At 30.8% G+C, this 27956-nt stretch overlaps 2 protein-coding genes across 4 annotated transcripts in view; one reads left to right on the forward strand and one right to left on the reverse strand.

Annotated features, from left to right (window-relative positions):
* Positions 1–27956, reverse strand: part of LOC129912522 (transcription initiation factor TFIID subunit 8) — a 488289-nt gene that overhangs the window by 142559 nt on the left and 317774 nt on the right. The window lies entirely within an intron of this gene.
* Positions 1–27956, forward strand: part of LOC129912515 (dynein axonemal heavy chain 10) — a 134100-nt gene that overhangs the window by 32260 nt on the left and 73884 nt on the right. For all 3 annotated transcript variants that reach the window (XM_055990798.1, XM_055990796.1, XM_055990797.1), the window contains exons 16-32: positions 1313–1356; positions 3504–3723; positions 3826–3933; positions 4528–4700; positions 14525–15048; positions 15263–15424; positions 16299–16404; positions 16463–16545; positions 16932–17223; positions 17306–17464; positions 21205–21357; positions 22872–23004; positions 23059–23144; positions 23201–23335; positions 23399–23605; positions 23673–23887; positions 27393–27588. In XM_055990798.1, the coding sequence (XP_055846773.1) occupies positions 1313–1356; positions 3504–3723; positions 3826–3933; positions 4528–4700; positions 14525–15048; positions 15263–15424; positions 16299–16404; positions 16463–16545; positions 16932–17223; positions 17306–17464; positions 21205–21357; positions 22872–23004; positions 23059–23144; positions 23201–23335; positions 23399–23605; positions 23673–23887; positions 27393–27588 (2996 nt within the window). The remainder of the gene's footprint in view (positions 1–1312; positions 1357–3503; positions 3724–3825; positions 3934–4527; positions 4701–14524; positions 15049–15262; positions 15425–16298; positions 16405–16462; positions 16546–16931; positions 17224–17305; positions 17465–21204; positions 21358–22871; positions 23005–23058; positions 23145–23200; positions 23336–23398; positions 23606–23672; positions 23888–27392; positions 27589–27956) is intronic.

Below are 27956 nucleotides of genomic sequence, written 5' to 3' on the forward strand. Positions count from 1 at the left end.
AACTTCGAAATTTCTTCGAACTGTCAAAACTGAAGGTTATGGATCAACCTTCAGTTTTGTTTCTTAATTGAAATTCCTGTTCCTTTGAACATGTATGCAATTTTATTGGCAATTTTAATGGAAAAAAGCAGGATTTAAAAGAAAAAATAAGAAGATGCATTATTGCAAATTTTAAAAGAAAAATGTTTTAGGTAAAGCGTAAAGCGAATGAGGTTACAAACAAAGAAGCAGTGATGAATTATTATATTTTATGACTCAAATTCAAATGCAGGACGTGAAAGTCTCAAAAACTAATTTTCAATGAAATTCTTTTTGATGTTTAATCCGAAATATATATTTTTTCGTAATATGTTGCTTTTTTAAATCCAAACTTGAGCCCAGGACTCCCTGTATAGTTAGTATATACGACTGGGTCACACGTAATTCCTCTTATAGTAAAAGTAGCTACTACAATATGTAATTTGAGCAATTGTAATTGACCTAATTGACCTATTTGTTTTGTGTTTGTTTCTTAGTCAGACAAAAATTTAATATTTCTTAATTTTATTTTGGAGTAAGATTGAATCAAACTAATGAGAAGAGCTGTTTTGAAAAACTTAAACATTGTTTTTTTTTTTTTATAGAAAAAAATTGATCGCAACTGATGCTATTTTTCTTGACATTGCAATGTTTGAACAGTTGTAACTTAAACAGTCATCAATATAATATTCTCTTAATTTAAATCGCGTCTATTCCGAAAAATGTTTTCAAATTATATCTGTAAGTAACCGGGAATGCCTTGAATATTGTTTATTTAAATATTCTACTTTAGAAAATACCCACAATTGCTATTTTATTAATAGCTGTGTTTTATTTTCCTGGTGATCCAGATCAGATAAAAAAGTTTCAAGGGGTGTTTTCGATGACTTTTGATATGCTGACGACGGTGTGTCTAAGATATTTGGAAAGATGTTGTTTCCTTTTAAAACCTTGTTGTTTGCCTTTAAAACCTTGTTTTCTGGCTGCTCCGATTCTTAATGAATTGAGTACCAAAAACTGATGTTCGGTGCATTCTAAATGCTTTTGGAGATATTAAATGTTTTTGACGTGTGTTTAATTTTCTGTTTGAATGATTTTTAAAAAGAATGAAATTTAACAAATTTTTTTCATATGTTCGCAATACATATGTATGAAAAAAAATTTGTTAAATTTCATTCTTTTTAAGAATCAATCAAACAGAAAATTAAATAAAAATATCTCTTTCTCCCATAATATTTTGGCATTATTTAATCTTTATTTTTTATTTTTTTTTATTTTATTCTTCATTTTCTAGTAAAATCAATAGCACGTGCCACTGAAGAAGCTTCAACTCGTAAAGTAAGTATTCTCAATTTCATGTAGGTAAATAAATTTGTAAAACTGTGAATCCAAACGAAAAAATTTGAAAAAAGCGAATCTACTTTGACACCATTATACCAAATAATCGTGAAAACAATATTTTTTTGTATAGTATTAGTTTTATTGTAAAATCTTCAAGAAAATAAAATGAAATATTAGGTAGGAAAATTGTTATATCATATGCATGTATGAGGCAGTCAGAGTCTGAACTTTTCATAAAGCTACATAGTTTTATTGGGCCAAAAAAGAAAGAACCAATAGCCATAGTATAAAATGAGACCGTGGAAGTAGGCGTCCTTTCCTTTTTTCACATGATTTTTATCTTGTTTTGACCCAATTAACACGCTCAAGGATGTTTCCTTATTTTGTGCGAAAATATATACATACAAATAAGATATATTGTTGAAAGGTATTAAACGTATTGTATGTATTGTATTGTATGCAGGTACCGAAGAAGATTATTTTATTTCGTACAGCTTTGATCTAAAAGCGATGAATACAAATACATAGGTACTTCATATTATGTATATTGTAATAAATACACACAATTTTTATGTTAATTAAGACACTTTATAATAAACGAAAAACTTTATAATAGACGAATGATCTTGAAATAACGGTTAGACTACTTGGTTTAGTGGATACATGATTCTAGATTCTAGCGATAGCTAAAAGTTGCGCATACACCACAGTGAACCTGCCCAAGGCAGACATTCGAATGAGCGAAAAATCAATAGGTTTCGTTTCTAAGGACCCTAAAACTACATTTTGATTACGAAATAAAGGTAATGAGGACTGGTTGGCTTTCTTGAAAAAATTAGTTCTAAAACAAAATCCATGTTATTGTTATATTCACAATACATACACTGCCGGTCATCTGAATAATTACACATTTTAGTTCATCTTACTTTTAGCCTGTTCGAGAGAACATCTTTATGCGCTTAGCTTAGGAGAAAAAAAATTGTCTAAGGGCCTACCGTTCTTCTCAAACCAAATTTATTCATTTAAAATCATTGTTCTTTGGTTAGAGACAAAAGTTTTGGCTTTGAAATCTTTATATATTCATCTTCCTGAAATATGCATTCAAAAAAGTTATTCATTTTTCAGAAACATCAATTTTTTTAAATTATCACTCGCACCCATAAATGTTGGTTATGAAATTGGCATTAAATTAACAACACTAATATCTTTCAAGGGAATTTTAACCTTTCACAAACTTTTATAATAATAACTTGGTCTCGGAACTAAATTTCTTAACAAAAAACTAAAACTAATTCATCTTTTAAACACAATTTCAAATCATTGTATATAAATTTTTCAAAAAATAGACACAGATAAACCTATAACAGCCTGATACTGGTTCAAAAACTCAAGCTTTTAGCTGCCAACCCAAAAATGTTTATTATTTTTCACAAATTTTACTCACAATATTTTGTTTGTCGCTGCTTCTAGTTAAAATTCGGATATTTGTTTATTATCGTTACCCTCAGTTACTTGTAGTTTTTTAGAAGCAAAATTATTCTTAGAGGATATAAAATATGGAGTGCTTGTTCCTATACCTAATACATTGTAACGCCATATGCATGGATAGGGGTCGCTGCCTTCGTTTTTCAGTGCGAGTCCGGTTCCGCAGCTGTAAATAAACACGCTTGTTGATGACAGCCATCAAATGGAAATTAAATGGAGGCATGCACTCATCGAAAAACTTAAAGAAACTAGAGCCCTCTATAAAAGCTTCACGGAACTAACAGCACAAGCACTCCATATATTATATCCTCTAAGAAATTATTTTGAATTCGCCGGACTACAAATACCTATATAAAAACATTTATGAAACAGAAAACTACAACTCCATACTTTATTTGTGCTTGTAACTATAAGTCTACAAGTACAACACTAATAGTTTTATGAAATAGGCCCCTGTAAGGACGAAAACGGTTCGGGAAAAATTTACAAATATAAAAAAGGATGTACCATTGCAATAAATACCAAAACAGACTAAAAGTAAGATGAACTAAAATGTGGAACAATTCAGATGACCGGCAGTGTATATCCAAAATAGGAATTTTGCACAATTTGATTTGACAATATTTATCAATTATCTTACACTTATTTTTTTTATTTAGTTTGATGCAAATAAAGACGAAAGAGATGGGGTTTCCCCCCGGGGTGGATTTGTAAGAAAAATAACAAAGTTTACAGTAATTGCTACTCTAGTTCAATGGCTTGTAAGTAGACCACCTCAAATGGATGATTTGCTAAAAAAAGCTAAGGAATATTTTAAAATTATGCAAACAAAGAAATTATCGCATCCTCAAGAAAAATTTCGAATGAAACAATGTGAATGTAAGTAAATAATTTTTATTTTATTATTCCTGTAAAAATCTTTTAAAAGCTCAATACTTTTTTTGCATACTTAATTTGAAACTTTCTTAATTCTATTTAAAGTAATTATTCAAGCAAATAACCAGGAATATATATCAACATGGAGGGAGTTGGTCGGTGACCAAGTTTTAATTGAACTTGAAATGCAGTTTCAAGTTAATATTAATAAAGGTAAATGCATGCGAATTTACTATCTACTCTACATGTTATACAAGAACCTAAAAAAATGAATTTATGTCACGTCGCGTCGTCGAAACAAAAAACCAAAATATAATTTGAGGAATATTAGAAATATTTGAAAGTTTTTTTTTTTTTTTTTTCAAAAGGAGGTATGCCTATGTATTTTATAAATTATTTTTTTAAAGTATTAAAAACTGAATATTACTAAGTTTGTATAAGGAATATTCACCAATCGGTTTTTGACGTGTTGCAAGTTCTTATAACCCACTCACAATATGTGAAAACAAATGTGGTGAATGATCTTTACAAAACAAAGTCTATGCAGTTTTAATTTTGAAAAATACGTTTAAATTATAATTAAAAGCAGGTTAATAAATTTAACATTAATGATCATGGGCTCAAGGCATTACTTTTTTGTATTCCCATTCATAATGAATAAATTACGAAATGATATTCTAATCGTGTTGGGTGAAACTATAAGTTTTAAATTTTGCGATATTCTTTCACGTTATTCTCGCCTGATGACATTTTAATAGTGTGATTAAAAGTTTAATCATATAATTTTTTAATACATTTTTCTTCAAGATATCTTTAATGTATTGCACGAAGGTCAAGAATTTGAACATCTGGGATTTAAATTACCCGACGCTATACGAACCACAATTATGAGAAAGAACTTGCTATTTACTGATTATGAAGCTATACAAGGAGTTATAAGTGAATATAACTCAATCATAAGCATACTTTCACTTTCAGAGGTAATTATACTATCATATAATTATAATATAGCGTGTTTTTTTATATTGTATAACTAGTTTTACGAGTATAATCTTACGGGAAAAATTATATAAAATGGTTCATAACATATTATTTATGTATATGAATGTATAGCACAAATACATATTTGAAAATACCTTAGGAGCAAAAATATGGAATCAAACTTTGCATTCTGTAAAAACGATAGGTAGTTTGTTCACTGAGGGAAAAAAACTACTTAAAATCAACGAAAACTACGTTGATTCAACTATTTTTCGGAATGATTTTGCGTTAAAGACGAAAATTTCAAGATCAAAGTAGAACATTGTTTTTTAAAGTCGTTTGCATAACATAACTGAAAGTGAATATTCTTTACAAAATAGTGGTGATATTATTTTTTCTATTATACAATGGTCGGAAAAAGTATTTTGACAAAAAGAACATTTTTCTAACTGATGAGAATAATCTGTAACGGTTAAACATAAAATAAGGAAGTTGACGGTTATTTATTAAGTATATTATGGTGAATCTCATGATGGTCAATATCAGTCATATAGTTGGTATTATGCTTCGAGGCTGCATTTTTTGTATAAAAAGTACTAAATTTTGAGGGAAAAAAGTATTTTGACAAACGTTCTTTTTCAACGTTGGTAAGGTAAGGTAATGCATTATACGTGTTTCAAGCACGTATACAACTGACAGACTTGTTAAGGCCCCTATTTGTAAAAAATTGGGCAAAACGGCGGAACTTAACATTGAAATTAGTGCATCTTCTGTTGCAAGTCATAACTTCTGTGTGTCTGTTAAAAAATCTGTAGAGAATTGAATTTATCGCGGGAAACTAAAAATTACCAAATATACAAACACAAAAATATAATTATACTATTAAAAATTTACCACAAATGGACATTCGAAAGATTTTGATTTTTTCTTTCAGTAAGAAATTTTTTTTGTCAAAAATTTACTTTAAAAATCTTTTTATACATTTCTCTTAAACATCTGGAGTGACCCAAAAAAATATTTTAGTGTTTGTTGCTTATTTATTCAGCTATCAGGGCCGGTTTTTCTGTTCAGATTGGTCGTTTATTACTCAAGATATTGCCCGAATGGGTACTACCTACTACTGGGTCGCACTTACTTGCTCTTTAGTTAAAAGTATCTTTATCTTTTTTTAAATTTTGTTTTGCATTTTACACTTTAAAATGATAAGAAATACCTGTCTGTAGATTTTGATTTAAATTGGCTTATGCTTTTATGAAATATAGAAACCTAAGAAATATGACAATTTTTGCAAAAACGACAACGCCATATTTCCGTTTTCCGAATTTTTTGAGAAAAACTAAAAATGCAGTTTTGTTAGAATCCAAAAGACTATTACGTACACAAAAGTTCGAGAGCCGTTTTCGAGAAAATTGCAATACCTCCAAAACGGTATATTGAAAAAAAAAACGGGTCTTTGGAACTAGGTAAAAATCATCTGTACCAAGTTTAAAGGAAATCCATCTACCATCTATTAGTTTACGCCCTAGCTCGTAGGGCAGACCGACGACGGACGGCATGACGAAACCCACTTTTTTGATCTTCTCCATCATGGTAATGTTGGTTTTGATTAAAACCTCAAATTTTTTTTCTATACGAAACGAACACTTGCCCTATAGAGCAAGTAAAAATAGTGGGATTGAGTGTCCATTTTGGCTGTAAACCAGTGCAATTAGTGTTATAGTTTCAAAAGTTTGTGAAATATATTAAATAAAATACACTACTGGGGTCCCACGCACTTGCTCTTATGGTAAAAGTAACTCTGATGTTAAAGAATTTTACTGAACAAAATTAGGGAAAATTAAAATTTGATATTTTTAAGGAATTCTATAAGTAGTCAAAATAAATAAAATCTGTTTTTGTAATTAATTAAACACCGTTTTAAATGATCTTTTACACAAAACTAAGTACCTATGCTATTTGATATCTTCCATGAAAAGAAAATTTCGAAAATCGTTAAGGCCGTTTTATAAAAAAATAATTTTTATATATAAAATTTTTCTAACAATTTTCAAAAAATATAGTTGGTATGCCATTTATTAGAAATAAAAAAACGTAATTTCCATAAAATTTATCAACCCGTTTTCAAAAAATCGATTTTTCAAAAGACAAGTAGGTACCGTTAGTTTTGGCCCTAAAAAAATTTCAATTTGTCCTCCAGGGAATAACCCAAACTATTAACTACCAAGTTTGAAAAAAATCGCTCCATTAGTTTAGGCTATAACTCGCGGTACTTACAGACGGACAGACAGAGCAGAATAGCGGGACCCACTTTTTTAGCATATTCTATCATCTTAATGTCATGTCTGATTGTTATCTCAAGTCCGATTATTTTTTCGAATTTTTAACTTGCCCTTTAGTACCAATATCGCAAGTAAAAATGTCAATTTGTCCCCACCTTTCGAGACAAACCGGGAGCAGTTATAAAATTGAATTTAATATAGCCACGGAATTCGTTAGAACATCATTTTTTAGATAATTATATTGTGAATAAGACTGTTAAAATGAGTAAAAATGGAGCTATTAAATATAAATAGTACCAACCTCTTTTCCAAGATGGCGGCTGCTTTGGACATCCTACCATCCCAAAAAATTGACTTTTATGATAAGGACATTCACCAAAATAAATTCCACGAAAAAAAATGTAGTCCTGCGAAAAATGCGATTTGATTTACTAATTTGCCTGGGCTATAATATCATTCTAGAACGTTGTGTTGAGATCAAATAATAATAATAATAATATTCTAGCTACATTAGTCAAACAAATTAAGATAAAGATTTTTTCGATTTGTATTTGTACATATTTTTGGAAGAGGTGGACATTTATGAAAAGTGACATTCGATATATTGATATATGAACCCCTTATATTAGATATATAAAGAATACATACTTTCTTTTGACTAAACTGAAAGTAACACCCACTTAACGTTTTAAAATGAATGTTATATAACTTAGCCCTGACATTTTTTTTATTTTCAATCACTCAAATAGATCAATAAACGTGAAAAAACTTAATATCAAGAAACAGTTTCTGCATATCAACTTTTCTTTTTAAAAATTTTAAAAGTGAATTATGTATTTGTGGCCCTTTTCCTTAAAGTCCCGGGAGGCCCTTTGACCCCCAGTCCGCCCCTGACTAAGATAATCTACATATAAGTTATTAGAGAGGGTTTTAAACTCTTCAAAAAGTGAGATATAAATTTCTTTACTTCTTGGGCACATTACATAATTTTTCCAAGCTTTGTTTCTCTTATTTCGAAGAATCTTTAGCTCTTTTGTATACCAAGGATGAGAAACGTTAGAATACTTCGGTCTTTTTTGGGGGACTATTTCGCTTATACAATTGTTTAAAACACGGTAAAAGTGAGAAACAGTTATCTCAATGTCATCCGAGGTGGGTAAGTTTTCAAAACCAGATGTATTGAGAATGTCGGAAAGCTGCTGATAATTAGCCTTACGAAAGTCAAAGGCATACGAAGTGTCTTGAGGATTACAATTTTCAATTAAATGACCTCCCAAATCCAAAAAAAATCCAGGGGGAGGGTGGTAAATGTCTATGTTAGATATGGCAGTGGAAGCTTCTGTCACTACCGTATTAATAATGAAAAAACTAAATCGAAGATTCGATTTCTAAAATTTTTGATACAGCTAACTTGCTGTAAGTCTGTAGAGATAATATTGTCCAACAAATGAAGCTCCTGTTGAGATGAAGTCGAAGAAGCTTCAAAGTAGGATTCGTCTTCTGATGGGACCCAGTCTATATTATGGAGTTTAAAATCACCTAATAAAAGAATTGAACTGTCTAGATTAACAATTTCAAAAACAAAATCTAGTGCTATTGAAAGTTCTGCAAAAGTAGAAGGGGAAGTTTTGGGTGGGATATAAACATTTAAAACAAATATGTAGATGGCTTGATTTTACTAGTATTTTAATTATTTCATTGAATTAGTTCAATGTTAAGTTTAAAAGGAAATGCTACAAGGGATGAACAGAAATTATTTCGAACAGCTATGAGAACTCCACCTCCAACTGGGCTCTTAACGTCGACATGACGATCTTTCCTGTAAGCTAAGAACTCTCTGTCGAAAAGTTCTTTATCTAAAATAGTAGCGTTCAACCATGTTTCAGTGAAGGCGAGAAGGTCATATGGAAAAGCTTGAGAGTTATTATAAATTTGAGTTGTTTTACTTATTATTATTATTTCTTGTGGGTGTTGGGATTGAAATTTGAGAATCGGGAGCTGGTGCAAGGGGTTTTGGAGCTGTGGAATCAAGAGATATCGGTATAATATCATTACTATTAGCGGAATCAGTTGATAAAGACACGTTATCAATTGAATGAGATTGAGATTCTGAGTGAATTTTAGCTTGATTGCTTCTTAATTATGATCTTTTGGGTTCGGGGCTTACGTTATTAGCAGAGGAAGTAGGGTCACGCCCTCTTTTCTTGCTTTTCTTAGAACCAGTGGGAAGAGAGTTAGGAAGCTAAGACTTTGTGGATTCTGAACAAAGAGGATCATCGGGTATTTCATTCTAGCTTGTTGATTTTGAATTATCTACTAAATTCATAGGAATAGAAAAATTATTAACAGTGGACACAATTTTTAAGAAGCTATTATTTAATTCACCAAAAACCTTAGAGATTTTGATTATTTCGGTTTTAAGAGCAGACATTTTAAAAGATAAGTTTGACAAAGAAATTTTTCTGAAGTTGGCACAATACCAAAATCCAATCTCCGAGGAGACGATTTTATCAATAAGTGCAGTGGTAGCACCAACACATTTGCCGTGAAATAATTTTTCACAAGGCCCATTACACTGAAATAGGGGAGTATTACTGGGATGACCAGAGCAATTAGCATTTCCACCAGCCATTGTTTGTAGTTAATAAAAATAAAAATAAAAAAAAAGTAGTAATAAAGAAACAAATTTAAGAAAAAGGAGAAACTAAAAAAAAATAAAATAACAAAAACAATTAAAAAACCTGAATTATTATAAAACAATAAGAAAAAAAATATAAAAAAAAAAGAAATAATAAATTATGTATTGATGAGATTGCCTGAACCTGGATTCGAGCTAGGTACCTTCAGATCACCAATCGAAGAGCAGACGCATTGAACCACCGAATAATTTGTTTATCAGCAAACTTTAAAGTAATAAAGGATTTTAATATCATGAGATTTAAATTAAATGTGAGTGAAAATATAAAATGATAAAATAAAAAAAATTTAGTAAAAAGGTATATAGAACAAATTGAAAGCTTTTATGAAAAAGCGCTTAAATAGTTAAGTGGGGAAATTATATTATTAGTCTTAATAGATTGGTAGAACAAAAAAAAAATAAATAAATACAGAGTAATTTGAGTAGGGTTGCCGAGTACTTGTCCGCATTTGTGAGGTGCCACCCAACATTTTTTAGATAGAAGAGAGTCTTAGCTAATATATGATGTATGTTATAGCCACTAACTATCAAATATTATACAAAAAATAAACATATACCATGAAGCTATTGACAACTTTTTTTCAAATACGGTGTTGAACACAGAGTCGGTAGAAGAATACTCTTCGCAAGTAATATCATGCATTAGAAGTTCTTCTTCAATTAAAATGACAACCGGAGAAAAATTTTACAAGCAAAAGTGGTTTGACTCCGAATGCTCGAAGTTCCGTAAGAAATCCTTTGCTCTATTACACGCATGGAGAGAAACAGATTCCGAAGTTTTAAAGAAATGGTATGCTGAAGCCAACACCTCTTACAAAAATATGTGTCGTGCGAAGAAAATCAACTGGGAAAACAACAAAGCTATTCAACTTGCAAATATTAAAAACTCAAAAGAATTCTGGAAAGCAACAAAAGAGATAAATGGTTCTAAATTTAAAATAGGTACAGGCGTTTCTGCAGCACACCTATCACTGTACTTTCAAACTCAAAGAAAAATAACCTTTTTAACTGCCGAACCTGTTATCGTCGATGATATTCTGGATTGTGAAATCTCTTTGGTGGAAATTGAAAATGTCTTAAAAAAATCAAAAAATGGAAAGGCACCGGGAGAAGATGGTATCCCGTACGAATTTTTTAAAAATGCTACACCAGTATTTTTGTTGCACCTCAAAAAACTGTATGACAACATTTTTTCGAACTCTATTGTACCAAAATCTTTTAAAAACTCTGTAATCTTCCCCATACACAAAAAAGGCGCTTTAGATAAAGCCGAAAACTACCGTGGCATATCGTTTATGAACACAATTGGCAAACTCTTTTGTGGAATTCTAGTCGCTAGACTTGAAAAATGGATAGATGAAAACAACACCATGACCGAACTACAGGCAGGATTCAGAAAAAACTACTCCACTATCGACCACATTTTTAGTCTAACTGCAATAGTAAAAGGTTTTCAAGCGAGAAACAAAAAGGTGTACGCACTTTTTGTAGATTTTAAGGCGGCTTTCGATCTCATTAATAGAAACGCGCTTTTGTACAAGTTATCGCATATCGGACTTTCTACCAAATTCATTCAGATCATCAAAGAAATGTATTGTGGAACTAATGCTGCTGTTTGGGATGGAAACAATATATCGGATTGGTTTGAAACAGATAGTGGTGTGAAGCAGGGATGCCCACTTAGTGCATTGTTATTTGCACTCTTTATAAACGATGTTGTGACCGAACTACCTGGTGGAATCAGAATTGCAGGCACCATCGTAAATGTTCTTTTGTACGCCGATGATTTGGTAGTTTTATCTGAAAATCCGCAAAATCTTCAATTGATGATAAACCGCCTTGTTTCATTCTGTGAGAAGTGGGGACTTATCATTAACACAGATAAATCGAAGGTAATGGTTTTCTCAAGAAATAATCGGGGTAACTCAACACAAAACTATAATTGGTTCTTGGGAACTAACCGTCTTGATGTTGTGAGAGAGTATACTTATTTGGGAGTAAAGCTTAATACAACACTTGATTTCAAAACACATTTTGAAGAAAAAACTAAAACTTGCCAGAAACTTATAAACTCTACTTGGAAAAATGTTTTGTTCAATGAAAACGTTAGTCTGTCAACAAAGTACAAAATCTTTGATTCAGTCGTTAAATCGACATTGTGTTACGCTGCAGAAGTATGGGGAACTGATGAATTTGAAGAAATGGAAAAGCTGCAAAGAAGTTTCATCAAAAAATTGTTCAACCTACCAATAAAAACTCCAAATTATGCTATTTACTTAGAAACAGGTTTACCCAAAATTTTTACTAGTACTCTTAAAACACAAGCCGACTATATTCTAAAAGTACTCGACTTCCCCGAATCACGACTCGTATGGAAAATGCTACAGTATGAAATCCGAAATAAAGATTGGTGGATGGAGAAATGGCGAAATCTTGGCGAAGTCTATGGAGAAAATACCAACATAATTCCCGGCGATAGAATAACACTAAAAGATCGGTTGTATCGTACAATACAAAAGTTTGAAGATAATCAGAGAGCGTTGCTTGTAGCGGAAGCCCAGCAGTCGGATAGCAGATTCTTGTACTCAAAACTCAACTATAATCTAGAAGCTGATAACTATTTTTGTGATTTGCATAGTTACCAACAAATCTCTTTAATATTTAAAACTAGATGCGAGGTCCTTGGGCTAAACGGTGCACCATATAATGGAAGTTTTGATCGGTTTTGCACATTGTGTAACCTCAAATCAAAAGAGGACTGCTTTCACTTTATTGGAGTGTGCCCAATTTATGCAGTGCAAAGACAACAATATCTAGGAGCTAAATATTTAACGGTGCAAGAAACCGTTGATTTGCTAAATGGCCCGAACTGGAAAAATCTTTATTCATTCTTAAAAAGTGCGTATAAATATAGAATGTTATTGATAACTGAATTTGATTAAAACAAAATTATAATGTAAACTTCTTAAACCAAAAAAAAAATTAAATTGTTAAAATATTATTGCCAACTGAGCTGACGGCAATGCCATAGCTTATAAATTCATTTTTATAATAATCATGTTATTACTTTATAAAATCAATAAATGAATTACTTACTTACTTACTTACTTACTTATACACTTTGGCCAAAAAACAAGTGATTTTAGTGTTTTTTTTTAGCATTTGAGTAGGGTTGCCGAGTACTTGTCTGCATTCGCGAGATGGCACCCGAAATTTTATAGATAGAGGAGTCTTAGCTAAAATGTTATGTATAATATAGCCTTAAACTCTATCAAATATTGTGCACTTTGGCCTAAAAACAAGTGATTTTAGTGTTTTTTTAGCATTTAAGTAGGGTTGCCGAGTACTTGTCCGCATTTGTGAGGTGCCACCCAACATTTTTTTAGATAGAAGAGAGTCTTAGCTAATATATGATGTATGTTATAGCCTTTTACTCTATCAAATATTATACACTTTGGCCAAAAAAAACAAATGATTTTAGTGTTTTTAAGCATTTGAGTAGGATTGCCGAGTACTTGTCCGCATTTGTGAGGTGCCACCCAACATTTTTTAGATAGAAGAGAGTCTAGGCTAATATATGATGTATGTGATATCCTTTTACTCTATCAAATATTGTACACTTTGGCCTAGAAACAAGTTTTTTTAGTGTTTTTTAGCATTTGAGTAGGGTTGCCGAGTACTTGTCTGCATTCGCGAGGTGATACCCGAAATTTTATAGATAGAGGTGAGTCTTAGCTAAAATATTATGTATAATATAGTCTTGAACTCTATCAAATATTATACACTTTGGCCAACGAAAAGGGTGACTTTAGTGTATTTTAGCATTTGAGTAGGGTTGCCGAGTACTTGTCTGCATTTGCGAAGTGGCACCCGACATTTTTTAGATAGATAGGGAGTATTATCTAGTGCAGTTTAGCTTTCTAGTGCATAGTTTAGCTTTCTAGTGCATAAAAAGTTATACTGTTTTGTTCAAAGAAGATTTTTTTCAGTTTTGTTTTCATTTGAATGGGGTTTCCACATTTGTAGGGTAACGTTCTTTATATTATTTTATTATTTTTTTTATTATTTTGACTTTCGTTTGGCATTTCAAACATTTTTTTATCCGGCCAAACAACAAAGATATGAATATATTAGTTATGTGACAGTTTTTTCTTTAAAATAGGGTTGCCACATTGAAGTTCCCATTTTAGAAGTGGCAACCCTATTTTTTCATTTTCAGTATCAACTTACCTTTCATTTGACACTAATTTTAACCTCTAACCTTATGAGCTAAGTAACTCGACGGTGGTCGCCTCTCCGACTGTAATAAATATTAACATAGTCTAGTGAAATACACAGTTAAAATCGGTGTTGTTGAGATGTCTTGAGATAATGAAGCATACCTATGCTTTGATAAAAAAAAAACTAAATCGGTTGAAAATATAAATAGCAAGAATTTTTGTAATAAATGAAGGTTAAAAAGAGTTTTACGTTCCTAAATCCAGATTGCAATGTTCAACAAACTAATCCAAAACATACTATGTTCGGAGAAAATAATTTTTTTTTTAAATTTTTGTTATGTTTGTATGTTTGTTATGTTTGTATTTATTTTTGATTATTATTTCTTACAAAGATGTGAGACTATACATAATACTTAAATATCATTACTTATTGAGTTGCTTAAGTAGATGTAGAGTTATGGGTGTTGCCGTCGGTTCATACTTAAGATTTTTCAAAACAAAAATGGACATTATTTATGTAACACAAGTGAGTTTTAAGGTATCAATACGTTTTTTTTGTTATTTTTGCTGTTAACAATATAATTAAAACAAAAACTGTATATGTATATTTTAATATTTCCAATTAGGTTGACTTTCTAAGAGATCACTTATATGAAATAGAAGTGGTAATACAAGCAGGAGTTGGCCGCTACACTTGGCAATCGTTTAACATTCAAAAATTTGCCAGCAATATTAAAACACTCCTTCGAAAACTCGTTTCCACTGTGTCCCAAATAAATAACATTCGAGTCGAAATTAAGTCTCGCATCAATAAAATGGAAAACTTCAATTTGTTTAAATTAATTGAATCTGATGAGATTAATGCACAAGGAATTTTCTTATATGAATTTGCGCATACGTATCAAAAGACTAATAATGAAAAAAGCATCGAGATAAATAACGATACAATTTACTCCTGTGATGAATATTTGAGAAAATTGAGAGAGTCACGAGATGAAAAAAATTCATATATGAAGAAGATTGTGGATTCCCTCGGTCCAGTTTTAGTCAAATTAGAGAGTCTTGTTTTGGGAACTTTTACAGGACGTTCAGAAAAAATGAAAGAGTACTATGGGTATTGGGAAACAGAAATTTTCGATTGTATTTTAAGGTAAATGCTGTATTACATCAAGCATCCAAACCAATATCGACGAAAACGCTATATTTTTTGTTGTTGTAAAATACTCTTTGTTTTATTTTTCTTTTGGTTCTCTCTTTATTGTTACCTATCTTTATTGCAAAAAATTAAAAAATGCACTTTCGTCAGTATTCTTTCGGATATGAGATATAACCTTATTACTTATTTAGTAACGATTTCTCTTCAGGTACACTCATAGGAACTTTAAAGAGTTTTTAAATTCTTTGATGGGAAACGTTCCAACTTTTGAAATCAAAGGGCTACTTTTAATGCCCGAAATCGTTTTGCATCCCAATGCTTCGGAATTACAAAATATTTTTGTTCAATCAGCAAAGGACTTCCTGGAAAGGTGAGATATTTTGTTCAAAATAAGTCTTATTTTTGTATTTGTTTGAAGACTTATGTACAAAATTGCAAGCATGCAAAAAGTCTTCGTGCTTTTTTGTTATATAATTTATTGAAGTGGGGCTTGTTAGCCAACAGCCAAGACAAGGCAAAACTTAAAAAATGGCATTGATCACTGTTTAATCATTATGATACAAAAAGAGGATGTCATAATAAGTAGGTATCATTTTAATATATCTACACGTAGAAAAAAGACCACCTAAAAACAAGCGGTTTCCGCACTTTAAGAGGATTTCTGCATGGTTTTTGCCAAGATAACTTCCGTCCTAAATTTATTAGACAAATATTCTCAATTTGAAAAACTGTTTTCAGTTAAATTTTTTGCACAGAGCTTGCTTTTGATATTTTAAACAAAAGTCTAATAGGTTACAACCAAATCGTGCGACCAGATTTTGCGCTATGATTCAGTAAAAGTGTACCCCTTCGTATACTTATTTTGGTATACCCACCTGCTGTGCTTTAGTTTTCAAAAAATTAAAAACTCAACTTTCATTTTTACTCGGACTTTGAAAATTGTTGTTGTAAAAAATTAAGTAAGAACTAACTAAAATTAATGACTTTGGCATTTCATGTGAATCAGCTTATCTTCCCCTAAACACCTAACTATTTCTGTTCAGAAACATTTCTCAATGGTATGAGATAAGTAAATGTGCATGACGAGTAAATATGTTCGACAAACTAGTAGCGGAGCTTATTTTACTGAAAATTGTCCTTTTAAGTTATTTTGCATCACTTGACGTTTAGAAATTACAACATTTCTTATTTCCTCAAGTTTTTAAACAAAATTTCTTACGTTTTTCCTTATACTGTCCAAATAGAATACGAGTATTTAAACGATGGATGAGTGGGACTTGTCTATTATGTCCACCTGTAGAAAATAAAGGAAACAAGTATGCATTTACATTCTACGAAGATGTTCTCAAGGTATGAAAAATTCATATATTTTATTTAAATGTAAATTTAATAAGCTCTCTTAAACTAGAAAGAAGAAGTTGTAGCGTTGCTCAAAAATATACAATACTTGGCGAATAGAGTGGTTGATGAGGCTCAGTCTTATGTAAGAAGGTAAGTTCTTAAGTCACCATTCTCACGCCACAAACATGAATGAGAAAGGAGATAGGAGAATGACGGTTTCGTCCCATCGATCGTGTAGTTAGTTTTTGGGTGTATCTAGTTAGTTTTTGTATGGGTACCTATACCTATGTGTTTGGATCTATCGCAGAAAAAGCTATATAGCTTTTCCTGTGCAAACTACTGACAGTCTAATATAGCACTTTAACTTTAGTTGAATTAAAGGAAAAAAAAATGACAGTTTATAGATTCTTCAAAAAACAACGGCTCATTTTACAGATCAAACTGATACTTTTATATAAGAGCGTGAACCAAGTTATGTAATTTCCTTATATCAACTTAACTAATATTTCTTTTATTATATATGAATGCCTATAAAGATTCAAAAAGTTCTACGGATTATGGTCGTATGATAAGGTAGCAATATGTGAAAAATTTGTGAACTCTGGGGCACCACTGGTTCAGTTCGATGAAAAGTTTACATTTTTTGCTAAAGTAATTCACGAATTACGTCAATCACCAACATATTGTGATGTTCGCTGCATTCGTATCGATGTTAAACCAATAATAGAATGTTTATGCGAACATGCTTTAGAGTGGAAAAATACTCTAGGCGAAATTTTGGCTAATAAAACGCGAAGGAAAATGACAATATTAAAAGATGAAATAAAGGTAAGCATCACTTTTTGTAAGATAATGTGTTTTGGTTTGTATTTAATGGTAAATTTTTTGAAATATTTTGTTTTTGCTGCAGCATTTTCAAATTAACCTAGACAAAAGTCCAAAAAATCTAGATGATTTTAAAATTGTGATGGCAGCAATAGTTGAAATACAATCAAAAACGATTTCATATCAATTAGAAATAACTGAAATGCAGCAAATTTATATGATTTTCAGTGAGCACAGTATAAAGGCAAGTAAACAAATTGAAATACCTATGAAGCCGTTTATATTGTGAGCCTTACTCACAATAGGCCTGAATAGTGAATATGTTTTTTCGGGGTCTTAAGATAGTATGGGGTTGACATGGGACTCAACCACTAGAACTAGTACGAACAAGAACAAATTTTTCAACTTATAAATGGTCCAAAAACGGAACAGACCAGGCCAGACCGGCCGATGAAAATACTCTTCCGGACTTCCTTCATAATTGCCTCGGTTCCTCTGTTTTGCGATAATGTTAATGTGTGTTCTACCAATTGCAATTCCATCTTATTACCAATTTCCATAACTGCAGCAAATATGCTTCCAAATCATTCTTCGTAAATTAGTTCAGTAAATGGGAGAAAAATCTGAAAAAAGTTATGACGTCATGTCAGCTTAGTTTGGATGTTTGTTCTAAGTATAAATCTCAATATCTCGAGAACGACTTGTCGCAGAGAAAATTTGTGAAATATTAGCCCCGTTCCATTGGAGGTGGTAGTTTACTCATGAAAAACTTGTAGACCTAGTACTAGAATTCACACATGATCTTCTACTCGAGGAGAATGGAATGTATAGTTGCTGTACTAGATTTCTACTCACGAGTAAACTACCACCTCCAATGGAATAGGGCTATTACTATTATCTTAGAGCGGAATTCAGATTCGTCACTCAAGTAAAAATTTTACTCAAGTGAGTAAAATTTCACTTGAGTTCTTGCGTTTGGCCCACTTAAGCTACTTGTTACGTTAAGAAAACCTTAGGGTTTCTTTGGTTTTAGCTTACAACCAATACCAACTGAGGAAATTTTGAAGTAAATACGTGAGCAAACACTCAGAAAACTCATCTCAGACTTGTAGGTACTTGACAAAAAATTTTACTTGAGTGACGACTCTGAATTTCGCCGTTAATTTTTCTCATACATCTACGCAATAGCTAAATCGCACTTTCTTTTTGTAAAAAATCACTTAGATTCTTCATAAAGCAAAAACTTGGCAGATCACTGTTAGTGAAACAATTGTATTATGTAAGCAAAAAATTGTTTGAATCCTTGAGTTTTCAATTTGTTTTCATCCAGGATCCACCATATCAATCCACCATTCACATAGCGAAATTATAACATACTACACGGTTAAAAATTCTGGAGTATTTTTTAATACTTTTTGGGTTACATATATGTAGGTCTACACCAGAAATGTATTAAAATTTAATACAAGACAAATATTAAAATTTTGTAGTTAATAAAAAATGTAATAAAATGTAATATAGTTGTATTAAAAAATAATACAGTTTATATTAGAATTTAATACCAAATGTATTAAATTTCAATTATTGTATATTAAAATTTAATCTTTTCATATTAATGTCTAATAAGAATTTTATTAAAAGATAATACAAAAATATTTCAGTTTAATACCAAATGTATTAAAAGTTAATAGAATGTATTCTTTTCCTCAATTCATTATTGTATATTAATCATAAAAAATATAATAATGGTGATATTATTGTCTCTATTTTACATGTTTCACAAACTGTGGCATGTAAAATCTTATTGCCGATCAAAATTCATCTGCAATGTATGTGTTTTGCTTCGAAAAAACACAAAGCGCCTTCAAATTAGTACAAATTTACAAATATTAATTATATTTTTTTTTTAGAAAAGGTACCTCAAACAATGGATTTTTTTTATTTTTAAAATGGCTGCTGCTGACCACAGTACACATAAAAAGGTAATATATTCCAAATCTTATTTCTTTTATTTGCCGACGAAAAACGCACAAAAACCGAAAAACCACGCACACCACTAATTTGTTAACAATTATTCCCCATTTTCCGCGAAGAAACACAAAGAAATTGGTTATTTTCTAATTTATAATTTTTTCAAATGACATTTATAAATTAACACAAAAACAAATTTCCTGTTTACCGCGATTAAAATATAAAAATTAAAGGCCGACCTGATAGATTGGTGGCCATTTTTGACAAACAAATTTAGACAACGTTCGGAATATATTACCTTAATATGTGTACTGTGGCTGCTGACGTTTGATTAAAATTTAATATTCTCGTATTACAAATTAATACTTTTTATATTAGTTTTTAATAATTTTTTATTATATTTTAATACAATTATATTAAAATGTAGTATAATTATATTAAAATGTAATACAATATACTCAAATATACCTAATACAAAAATATTAAAATCTAATACAGCGGTATTAAAATTCAATACAAGATTAGAATTTAACCCACGGAGATTATTTTCTAATGATTTTTGTTTTACAAGTAGTAAAATTAATACTTAAATATTGAAATTTAATACAAAAAAGATTAAAAATAATTTTAATATTTTGGAAGTATTAAAATGTAATATTTTTTGTATTGAAAATTGCTTTAATACAAGAGCTGTATTAAAAAATACTCCAGAATTTTTAACCGTGTATCTACTTTATAAGTCCTTAAAGTTGGGAATTTCAACAGGAAATTAATGTTTCCTTTTTTAAGAAAAAAATTCGGGGGGGGGGGGGGGGGGGGTTTCAACCCCCCTGCGTTCGCCCCTGTCAGTTATGCTTTAATCTCACGGTATGTCACATGATAATCTTCTATAATCAGATTGATCACCTCATCGATGTTTTTTGGCACACAACTCTACCATTGCTTAGGCTCATAATATAAACGGTTATACAACTAGGTACATTATATGCGTACATTTATATACAAATACATTCGGATACGTAATAATGTTAAGCTCAAATATCAAAAACTGTCATTGGCCAAAACAATGCCTGATATTTGACAAAAAGTTCAGTCAATGAGGAAATACCTGAAAAAAGTTTTGGATGCAGTTTTGAAGAGAGGTTAATTCTGAATATAACTCGCATTTTGCCAATCAATGGTCTTGTGGGGCGTCTGCTATTTTGAAAAACGCATAAGACTCAATATCTCGAGAACCACTTGTCACTCAGAAAATTTTTAAGGATCTCTTTGACTGAAAATATATTTAACTTTCTTTTTCTTATTCATCATTTTTCTATTGGAGTTATATTTTCAGAGCTAGAGCACCTTTAAGTATCTTATTTTCAGTTATTTCCCACTTAACAATATGTATTACGGGTATTAAGAATATGAAAAAGAAGAAGATGTAATAGAGAAAGAAAGATAATTATATGTAGGTATTTTCAATCAGAAATAACCTTGAAAATTTTTTGAGCGACAAGTCGTTCTCGAGATTTTGGGCCTTACCAATAATTAAATTAAAAGCTCACTTAAATATAAAACTGAATTCTACATTTTTCGTCACAACAAAAAACCAACTTAACAGCGAGGTTAAAGGCTAACGCTCGGTTAATATTATAGTCGAGTTTCCCAAATATACAATTTAACCGAACGTTATCCTTAAACCTCACTATTGGTTTAAGGAAGGGTGAAGAACTTAGAATTCAGTTAAATATTTAAGTGAGCTTTATATTTGATTATTGGTAAAGCCCATTGAGTCCTATGCGTTTTTCAAAATGACAGACCAATAAATACGCAAAATGAGATTTATACTCAGAATAAACCATTCTTCAATTCTGCATCCAAACTAAGCTAATATCAAAACTTTTTTCAGATCGCCACCTTTTGAATCCTCATTGACTAAATTAAAAACGACCAGACCCCGAATTCAGGCGTTATATTTTAAACCCTTAGTAAATTTTATTTGAATAAATGCCTCTTTTTACATTGCAGTTCGATTATAATGACATGTTAATGGCACATCACTTGGAAAAAAGATGGAAAAGAATATATCGGTCTTCACTGTACAGATCATTTAAATTAGGAGCAATCAAGCAGAAATTTGCAGAGATTGTAACAACGGATATAAACAAATTCTTGGAGGAAGTAAGCGATTCTGAAGTAGAAATATTTGACTGTTAACAGTCGAAATGTTTTATCCTGAACACCGTTGATTTTTATTAAATATGATTTAAAATCATGAAAATCATAAAATATTTCTCCAATGCCATAGCAAGGCAATAAAAATAGCTACAATTTATCTTCTTTGAAGACTTGTAGCAACTATATAATTCGCAGTTGCTCTATGCAGCTCGGATTATATGGAATCTCGATTTATTCGGGAAAATATGCGTCAAGACAAGGTGTAATGGTCATCTTCTGATGAGCCCAACCATTACATCGGGGCGAAACGCATATATGAACACTTTTATGCTGGTTTATTATATATTTTATATTTTCATGATTTTAAATCATATTTAATAAGATTCTGAAGTGTTTGTATTATGTTTTATTATTATTCGATTATTTTTATTATGATTGATTTTAAATTATATACACGATGAGGTGAAAATTTAACATTAAGGGGTTATATCTAGTTGTAAGTGCAAAAAAAACGTTCTTTTTTGTGGATTTTTTGTGAGGAGGCATTTAATTATATAAACATAAAGAAAACATATCCATATAGCAAATTTAATGTATTAAAATAATTCGCTGTGTATTTAAAAAAATATTGGGTTCCGTTATTATTGTAGTAGATCTCCTAGACGACCTCCAAAAAAAAGGTGTCTGGCGGTGAGCAAAATTTCTCCGAAACGGCTGGAGTAATCGGCTTGAATTTCTTACACAATTTTCTTAGATACCTTCGTCAGGTAATGAACGAAGGAAAAAGGTTTTTGACAATAATTCGATTTTTTAAGCCACTTTAAAGTGTAAATTTTCGTGAAAAACAACGATTTTTTTCTTTGGGAAGCCGCCATTTTGTCAAAAATCAAAATTTTGACTATTCCTTCGTTCATTACCTGCATTCGTCTATCCTGAAAATGAATCTTTTGATTTTTTTAATTTTAAGTGACTTGGATCAGAGATATCTTGCTCACCGCTAGACACCTTTTTTTTTAGGTCGTCTAGGAGATCTACTACAAAAATAAAGGAACCCAATATTTTTTTAAATACACAGCGAATTATTTTAATACATTAAATTTGCTCTATGGATATGTATTCTTTATGTTCATATAATTAAATGCCTCCTCACAAAAAATCCACAAAAAAGAACGTTTTTTTTTGCACTTACAACTAGATATAACCCCTTAAGTAGTTTGTGATCTATTCTATCTATTTGAAAAAAAAATCATTTCGGTTTTTTTATACCTAATAGTTACTGAGGTAAAGTCAGTAATCCCGTAATCATCAGCTGTGTTTTATTTTCCTTGTGATCCGGATCAGATCATTGTTTTTATTAGCTTTACAACAAAAGCAGGATTTTGTTTTGTTATTGTTTCGCAAATAAATTCATGATCTGATCTGGATCACGAGGAATAAAAAAACACAGCTATTATTATTATTATTAATATAAACGATCAAATAAATTGATTTTATTTTATTATTAACTTCCGTGTCAGCTGCAAGATTTTATTGAGGATTTTGAACAAAACGGTCCAGGCTCAGTTGGATCTGATTTGGATAGAGGAACAAGACTAATTGATACATATGGGACTAAATTTAAAAACTTAGAAGAACGAAGGACTGAGTTGTGTAGGATTTTTGTCATTGATTTTTTTAATCTTATATTAATTTTTTTTTTTACAGCAAGTGCAGAAAAACTATTTGATATACCTGTTGTAGATTACAATAGTTTTACCAAAGTAAGAACTGATTTTGATGGAATGCAGCTTGTAAGAAAATTCAATTAAATGAAACAACATGGATTAATAAAGATTTTTTATTATAGATCTACAGACTTTATAAGCAACAAAAAATAGCTCGAGAAAACTGGTCTAAAACTTTATGGGTTGACTTGGATCCGCAGATTTTAAATGATGGAATTGAAAGCTATATAAAAGAGTTTCGGAAACTTCCAAAAAAAGTTGTTTTAACAATGTTTTGATATTTAAGTATACATATGTATATATTTCATCCTTTATTACAGGTTCGAGATCTGATAACTGGACAAATGTTAGAACTGCAAATGAAGCAGTTTAGAAACTCAATACCCTTGATGGTGAGCTTGAAAAACGAAGCATTAAGAGAACGTCATTGGCGTTTGCTAATGCAAAAAACTGGCAAGGTTTTTGATATGGCTCCTGACGTATTTACATTGGAAAACATGTTTAACATGCAACTCCATCAATATCAAGTTAGTGAAAATCATGGTTTGAATATTACTCATGCCTTATTGAGTACATTTTGTTTTTTTTTTTAAGGAAATTGCTGAAACTATTCTTAACAATGCATTGAAAGAGCTATCGATCGAAAAAGGTATTAGAGAGGTTGAGGAAACGTGGGCAGCTATGGCATTTAAGGTTCATACACATTTAAAAGGAAAAGAGGACCGTGGATACATTCTTGGTTCAGTTGAGGAAATCATGCAAGTTTTGGACGATAATTCAACCAATCTTCAGTCGATGGGTGCTTCGCAGTAAGTTTTTATTTTTGTTTGGTGATTTGATAAAATGAAGAATAGGCATTTTTGTAAACGCTACAACTACATACATATATGTAAATTTATATTTATTAACGGGCTCCAGATCTACGAAGAGTTCCTGCCTAAGATACGATGGCTTTCCATCGTTCAAAATCGCTAGCGCGAAGTCTCCGGTCATCAGAGTTGCACACCCAACAACCCAACGGATGCCTCTTGAATACTTTTTATGAAATTCCATAAGAGCACTATCAATCATCCTGAATTTAATTTGCATTACCTGAAGGCTCAAGCATTAGTTCAGTATAAGTCAAAATACCATTTTTGGAAAATTTTCAATACGTGTATGTATCTAGATAAAATAGTCTATTTAAAAGACCGGAGCTCCAGAGCAAAAATAGAACAAATTCGTTTTTATTGCTGATTATGATTCCTTGGCATTAAAGAATACTTCAGCCAAAAGTGCTACTAAACCCATTGGTGCATTTCTGAGAAAACGGCAACGCTGGTCGGTTTTCAGTTTTTTTTTTTATTTAACTTGAAAACCAAGCCTAACTCTGAAATGGTTCAAAGACACTTTTCATAGCAAATTAAATTTTCTGTCAAGTAAAAATGCTTAAAAATTTTAAGGACACACACCCAAACAGATTCCATGAAAAAAATTTGTCCCGCGAAAAATGCAAATCAAAAGTTCTTCAGATTTTTCAAAAAATATCATAACCTTGCGAGAAGAAGAAATTAAAACGGCATCGACCTCTTTTCGAAGATGGCGGCTGTTCCCGATGTCCTTCCATCCCAAAAAATGCACTTTTACGATAAGGACACACACCCAAACAGATTCCATAAAAAAAATTTGTCCCGCGAAAAATGCAATTTGATTTACTAATTTGCCTGGACTATTTTGTTTAAAACTCATTTGAGTAGTTTTTTCGTTTTTCAAGAGAAACTATTCGTTGGTCGCTAATTTTACAAGAATTGTTTTTCAGTTGGAATTAAATGTTCTTCTATGCAATAAGCTAATGGCTCTCCGTCCATCCATTCGATCCATATTTATAAAAATGCACATACACAAAATGGCACAAAAGGCCATAAGGATGCAAATAAATTTTTTTGTGTGTCATATTTAGTTTATATTAAATCAATCTCTCGAGGTCTGTTTACTTTAAAATTCTAATAGTTACCAATTAATACGATTTTATCGAGTTTTAAAAACTTGCTTTTAACTAAAAGTGTCAAAAATTTAGAAAAAGTGCTAATTTTTGAATAGGTCCCTTTAAGTTGTTTCTTGACAAAAAAATAAAAATAGCATATTATCAAAGGATTTTACCTCTACTTTATTTCATTAGTACAAAATTTGGACGTACCGGCTACATACACAAAATGCCCCTTGATTTAATAAAAAAAATCGTCAATTTTTTAACTTTTTTTCTTTGATTTTAGGTTAGAATTTTAGTCAAAAATAATTTTTTAAATTTCTTAACCATCTTAACTTGACAGAAAATTTAGTTTGCTATGAAAAGTGTCTTTGAACCATTTCAAAGTTAGGCTTGGTTTTCGAGTTAAATCAAAAAAACTGAAAACAGACCAGTGTTGCCGTTTTCTCAGAAATGCACCAATGGATTTAGTAGCACTTTTGGCTGGAGTATTCCAGCCAAATCATAATCAGAAATAAAAACTCTTGAACGAATTTGTTCCATTCAAAAAGGTCTATTCAATAGAATAAATACTAATGACTAATAGTGAAAATTACATAATTACTATCGAAAAAGCTTTGATTAATTGAGTCGTTATATTTGAAAGTGGAATAAGTTCATGTTAAAAAACGACTAAATTGACTTTCAAACAAACCGAACTTGAACCCTATCTCTTCTTAAAATAAAATATTGAATCCATGTGGAAGTTACTCAACTTTATAAATATTTTTACAAGAAAATCCGTTAAATTGTTATGTTTGATGAACAAAATGGACATTTTTTGAAAATCATGGAAAATGTTGTTAAGCGCTGTTTTGATTTTTATTAGGTTATTTTCGATAAATTTTGTGTTGTTTCTTGATGGAAATTACACAGGAAATGTTTTTAAATTATTCGTATTCATACAATTTTAAATTTAAGAAATTGTGTTAAAAGGTTTGTGTTGTGGTTCAGGAAAGGCACAAATAAGGTATTTCGTGTGACTGTCGTACCTACTTAATTTATTCCATTTTCACATATTTTTATTGGGGACTTCTTTTTTTTATCAAATTCCACTTTTTTCGGTATGATCGTGCGCACTGACGTTTGTCATAGACGTCACACGTCAGCATCAGCACTGATCAGCTAACTTGCGAACACAGCTTTTATTAAACTACACTTCCCTACCGACGTTTTTGTTGAGGCATGTTCATACTAGGACAAAAAAGTTTTGATGAAAGTGAATTTTTAGCCAAGGGATTAGTAGGGTTCATTGACTAACTTAAGTAATATTCCCCAGTAAAAATGTTGCTGTTTTGAATGCTTTAAGCCCAACTACATTGGCTCAAAAAGCAAAAAAGGACAAGAGTGAAAATTTTCAAAAGTATTTTTGTAAAGTTTTTCCGAGAAAAAAATGTAAAAAAAATTTATGCAAAAATAAGTCCCTCATTTTTTTTTGCCAATCGAAGTCAAAGTCAGTTTTTTGACGGAACTACATAAAAGAAATTAATGGCAATACCCAACGATAACCTCATGAGTGAGCGTGTACATGTGTACACTAGGGTGATCCATTTGAAAAAATTAGAGCATTTTTTTTCCTGATTTGAACCCAATCAAGGGGACGTCTCAAATTTTTTTTTCTTAAAGACCACCCTAGTGTACACACACGTTTTTTAATTAAAAAGTCTTCACATAAAAAGATTTTCTTATCAAATAAAATGGATTCTTAGCAAAAAACCATGCTGAAATCTTTTATAATACAGAATCTGTTTTTAGTATATCTTTTTTCTCCGTGTGGTGTATATGTATAAACTATTGAAAAAGGATAGAACAAATCATAATCTTTAAATGAAATAACAGAAGACCATGTGGCTGTAATTTTTTGTATCTTTTATTTTTTATCTCGACAAACTTATAATAAATTGTTATGAATTGACATGTCTCGAGAAGCAAAATGAATTACAAATTATTTAGTTGAACAACACACAAATACTCGCTTTTACTTTTTTTCTGCAAAATTTACACACCTAATTGAGTTTGCTATGACAGTTTGCTATGAAGCTAACAAATAATCCACAATATCCGAGGGGCGTATTCATTGGCACAGTTTAAGCTGATTTTAATAAAACTGAAGTTTATCTGTCCTATTTTAATTTAAACGGATAAACTCCAGGTTAAGTTAAACAATAATTATAAACAGGCTACAATATATACTTACAATTTTTGTTTTACTGTGAGCGCCATACTTTAAATTTTAGAATTGAATTGAATAACTACTGATTTTAAGTGAAATAATAATGGAAAATCCACAATTTATTTTGTCTTAATAGGTTTATTGGTCCGTTTCTCCAAAATGTAAACAAATGGGAGCGAACTTTAGCACTCGTTTATGAGATTGTTGATGAATGGATAAGTGTACAAAGAAAATGGCTTTATCTTGAAGGTATATTTGTGGGTGGTGATATTCGATCCCAATTACCAGAAGAAGCTAGAAAATTTGACGATATTGATAAAGTATATCGACGGGTATGTATGAAAAAGTTAATAAATACAACAAAAAATATATTTATTTTACATTCTATGCTCATCGGTTTAGTTCATAATGTACTATGAAAATATTTTCCTTCTTGACTTGCGATATAGGTGGATACTATAGGGCAAGTAAAAAAATCAAACTCGAGGTAATAATCAAACATGATATTACGATGTTAAAAAAATCTAAAAAAGTAGGTCTTGCAATTCTGTCCCTATCTCAAGATATAACTATAATCCAAACTACTTAAGTGATTTGCTTCAATCTTGGTACTTGAGGGTTTGAGTGATTCCCTAGATTGAAATTCTTTTTGGATATAATAAGGAGATATTAATAAACTGAATTTTTGTAACAACTATCA

Source organism: Episyrphus balteatus, chromosome 2 (assembly GCF_945859705.1).
Source record: "Episyrphus balteatus chromosome 2, idEpiBalt1.1, whole genome shotgun sequence".
Classification (NCBI taxonomy): domain Eukaryota; kingdom Metazoa; phylum Arthropoda; class Insecta; order Diptera; family Syrphidae; genus Episyrphus; species Episyrphus balteatus.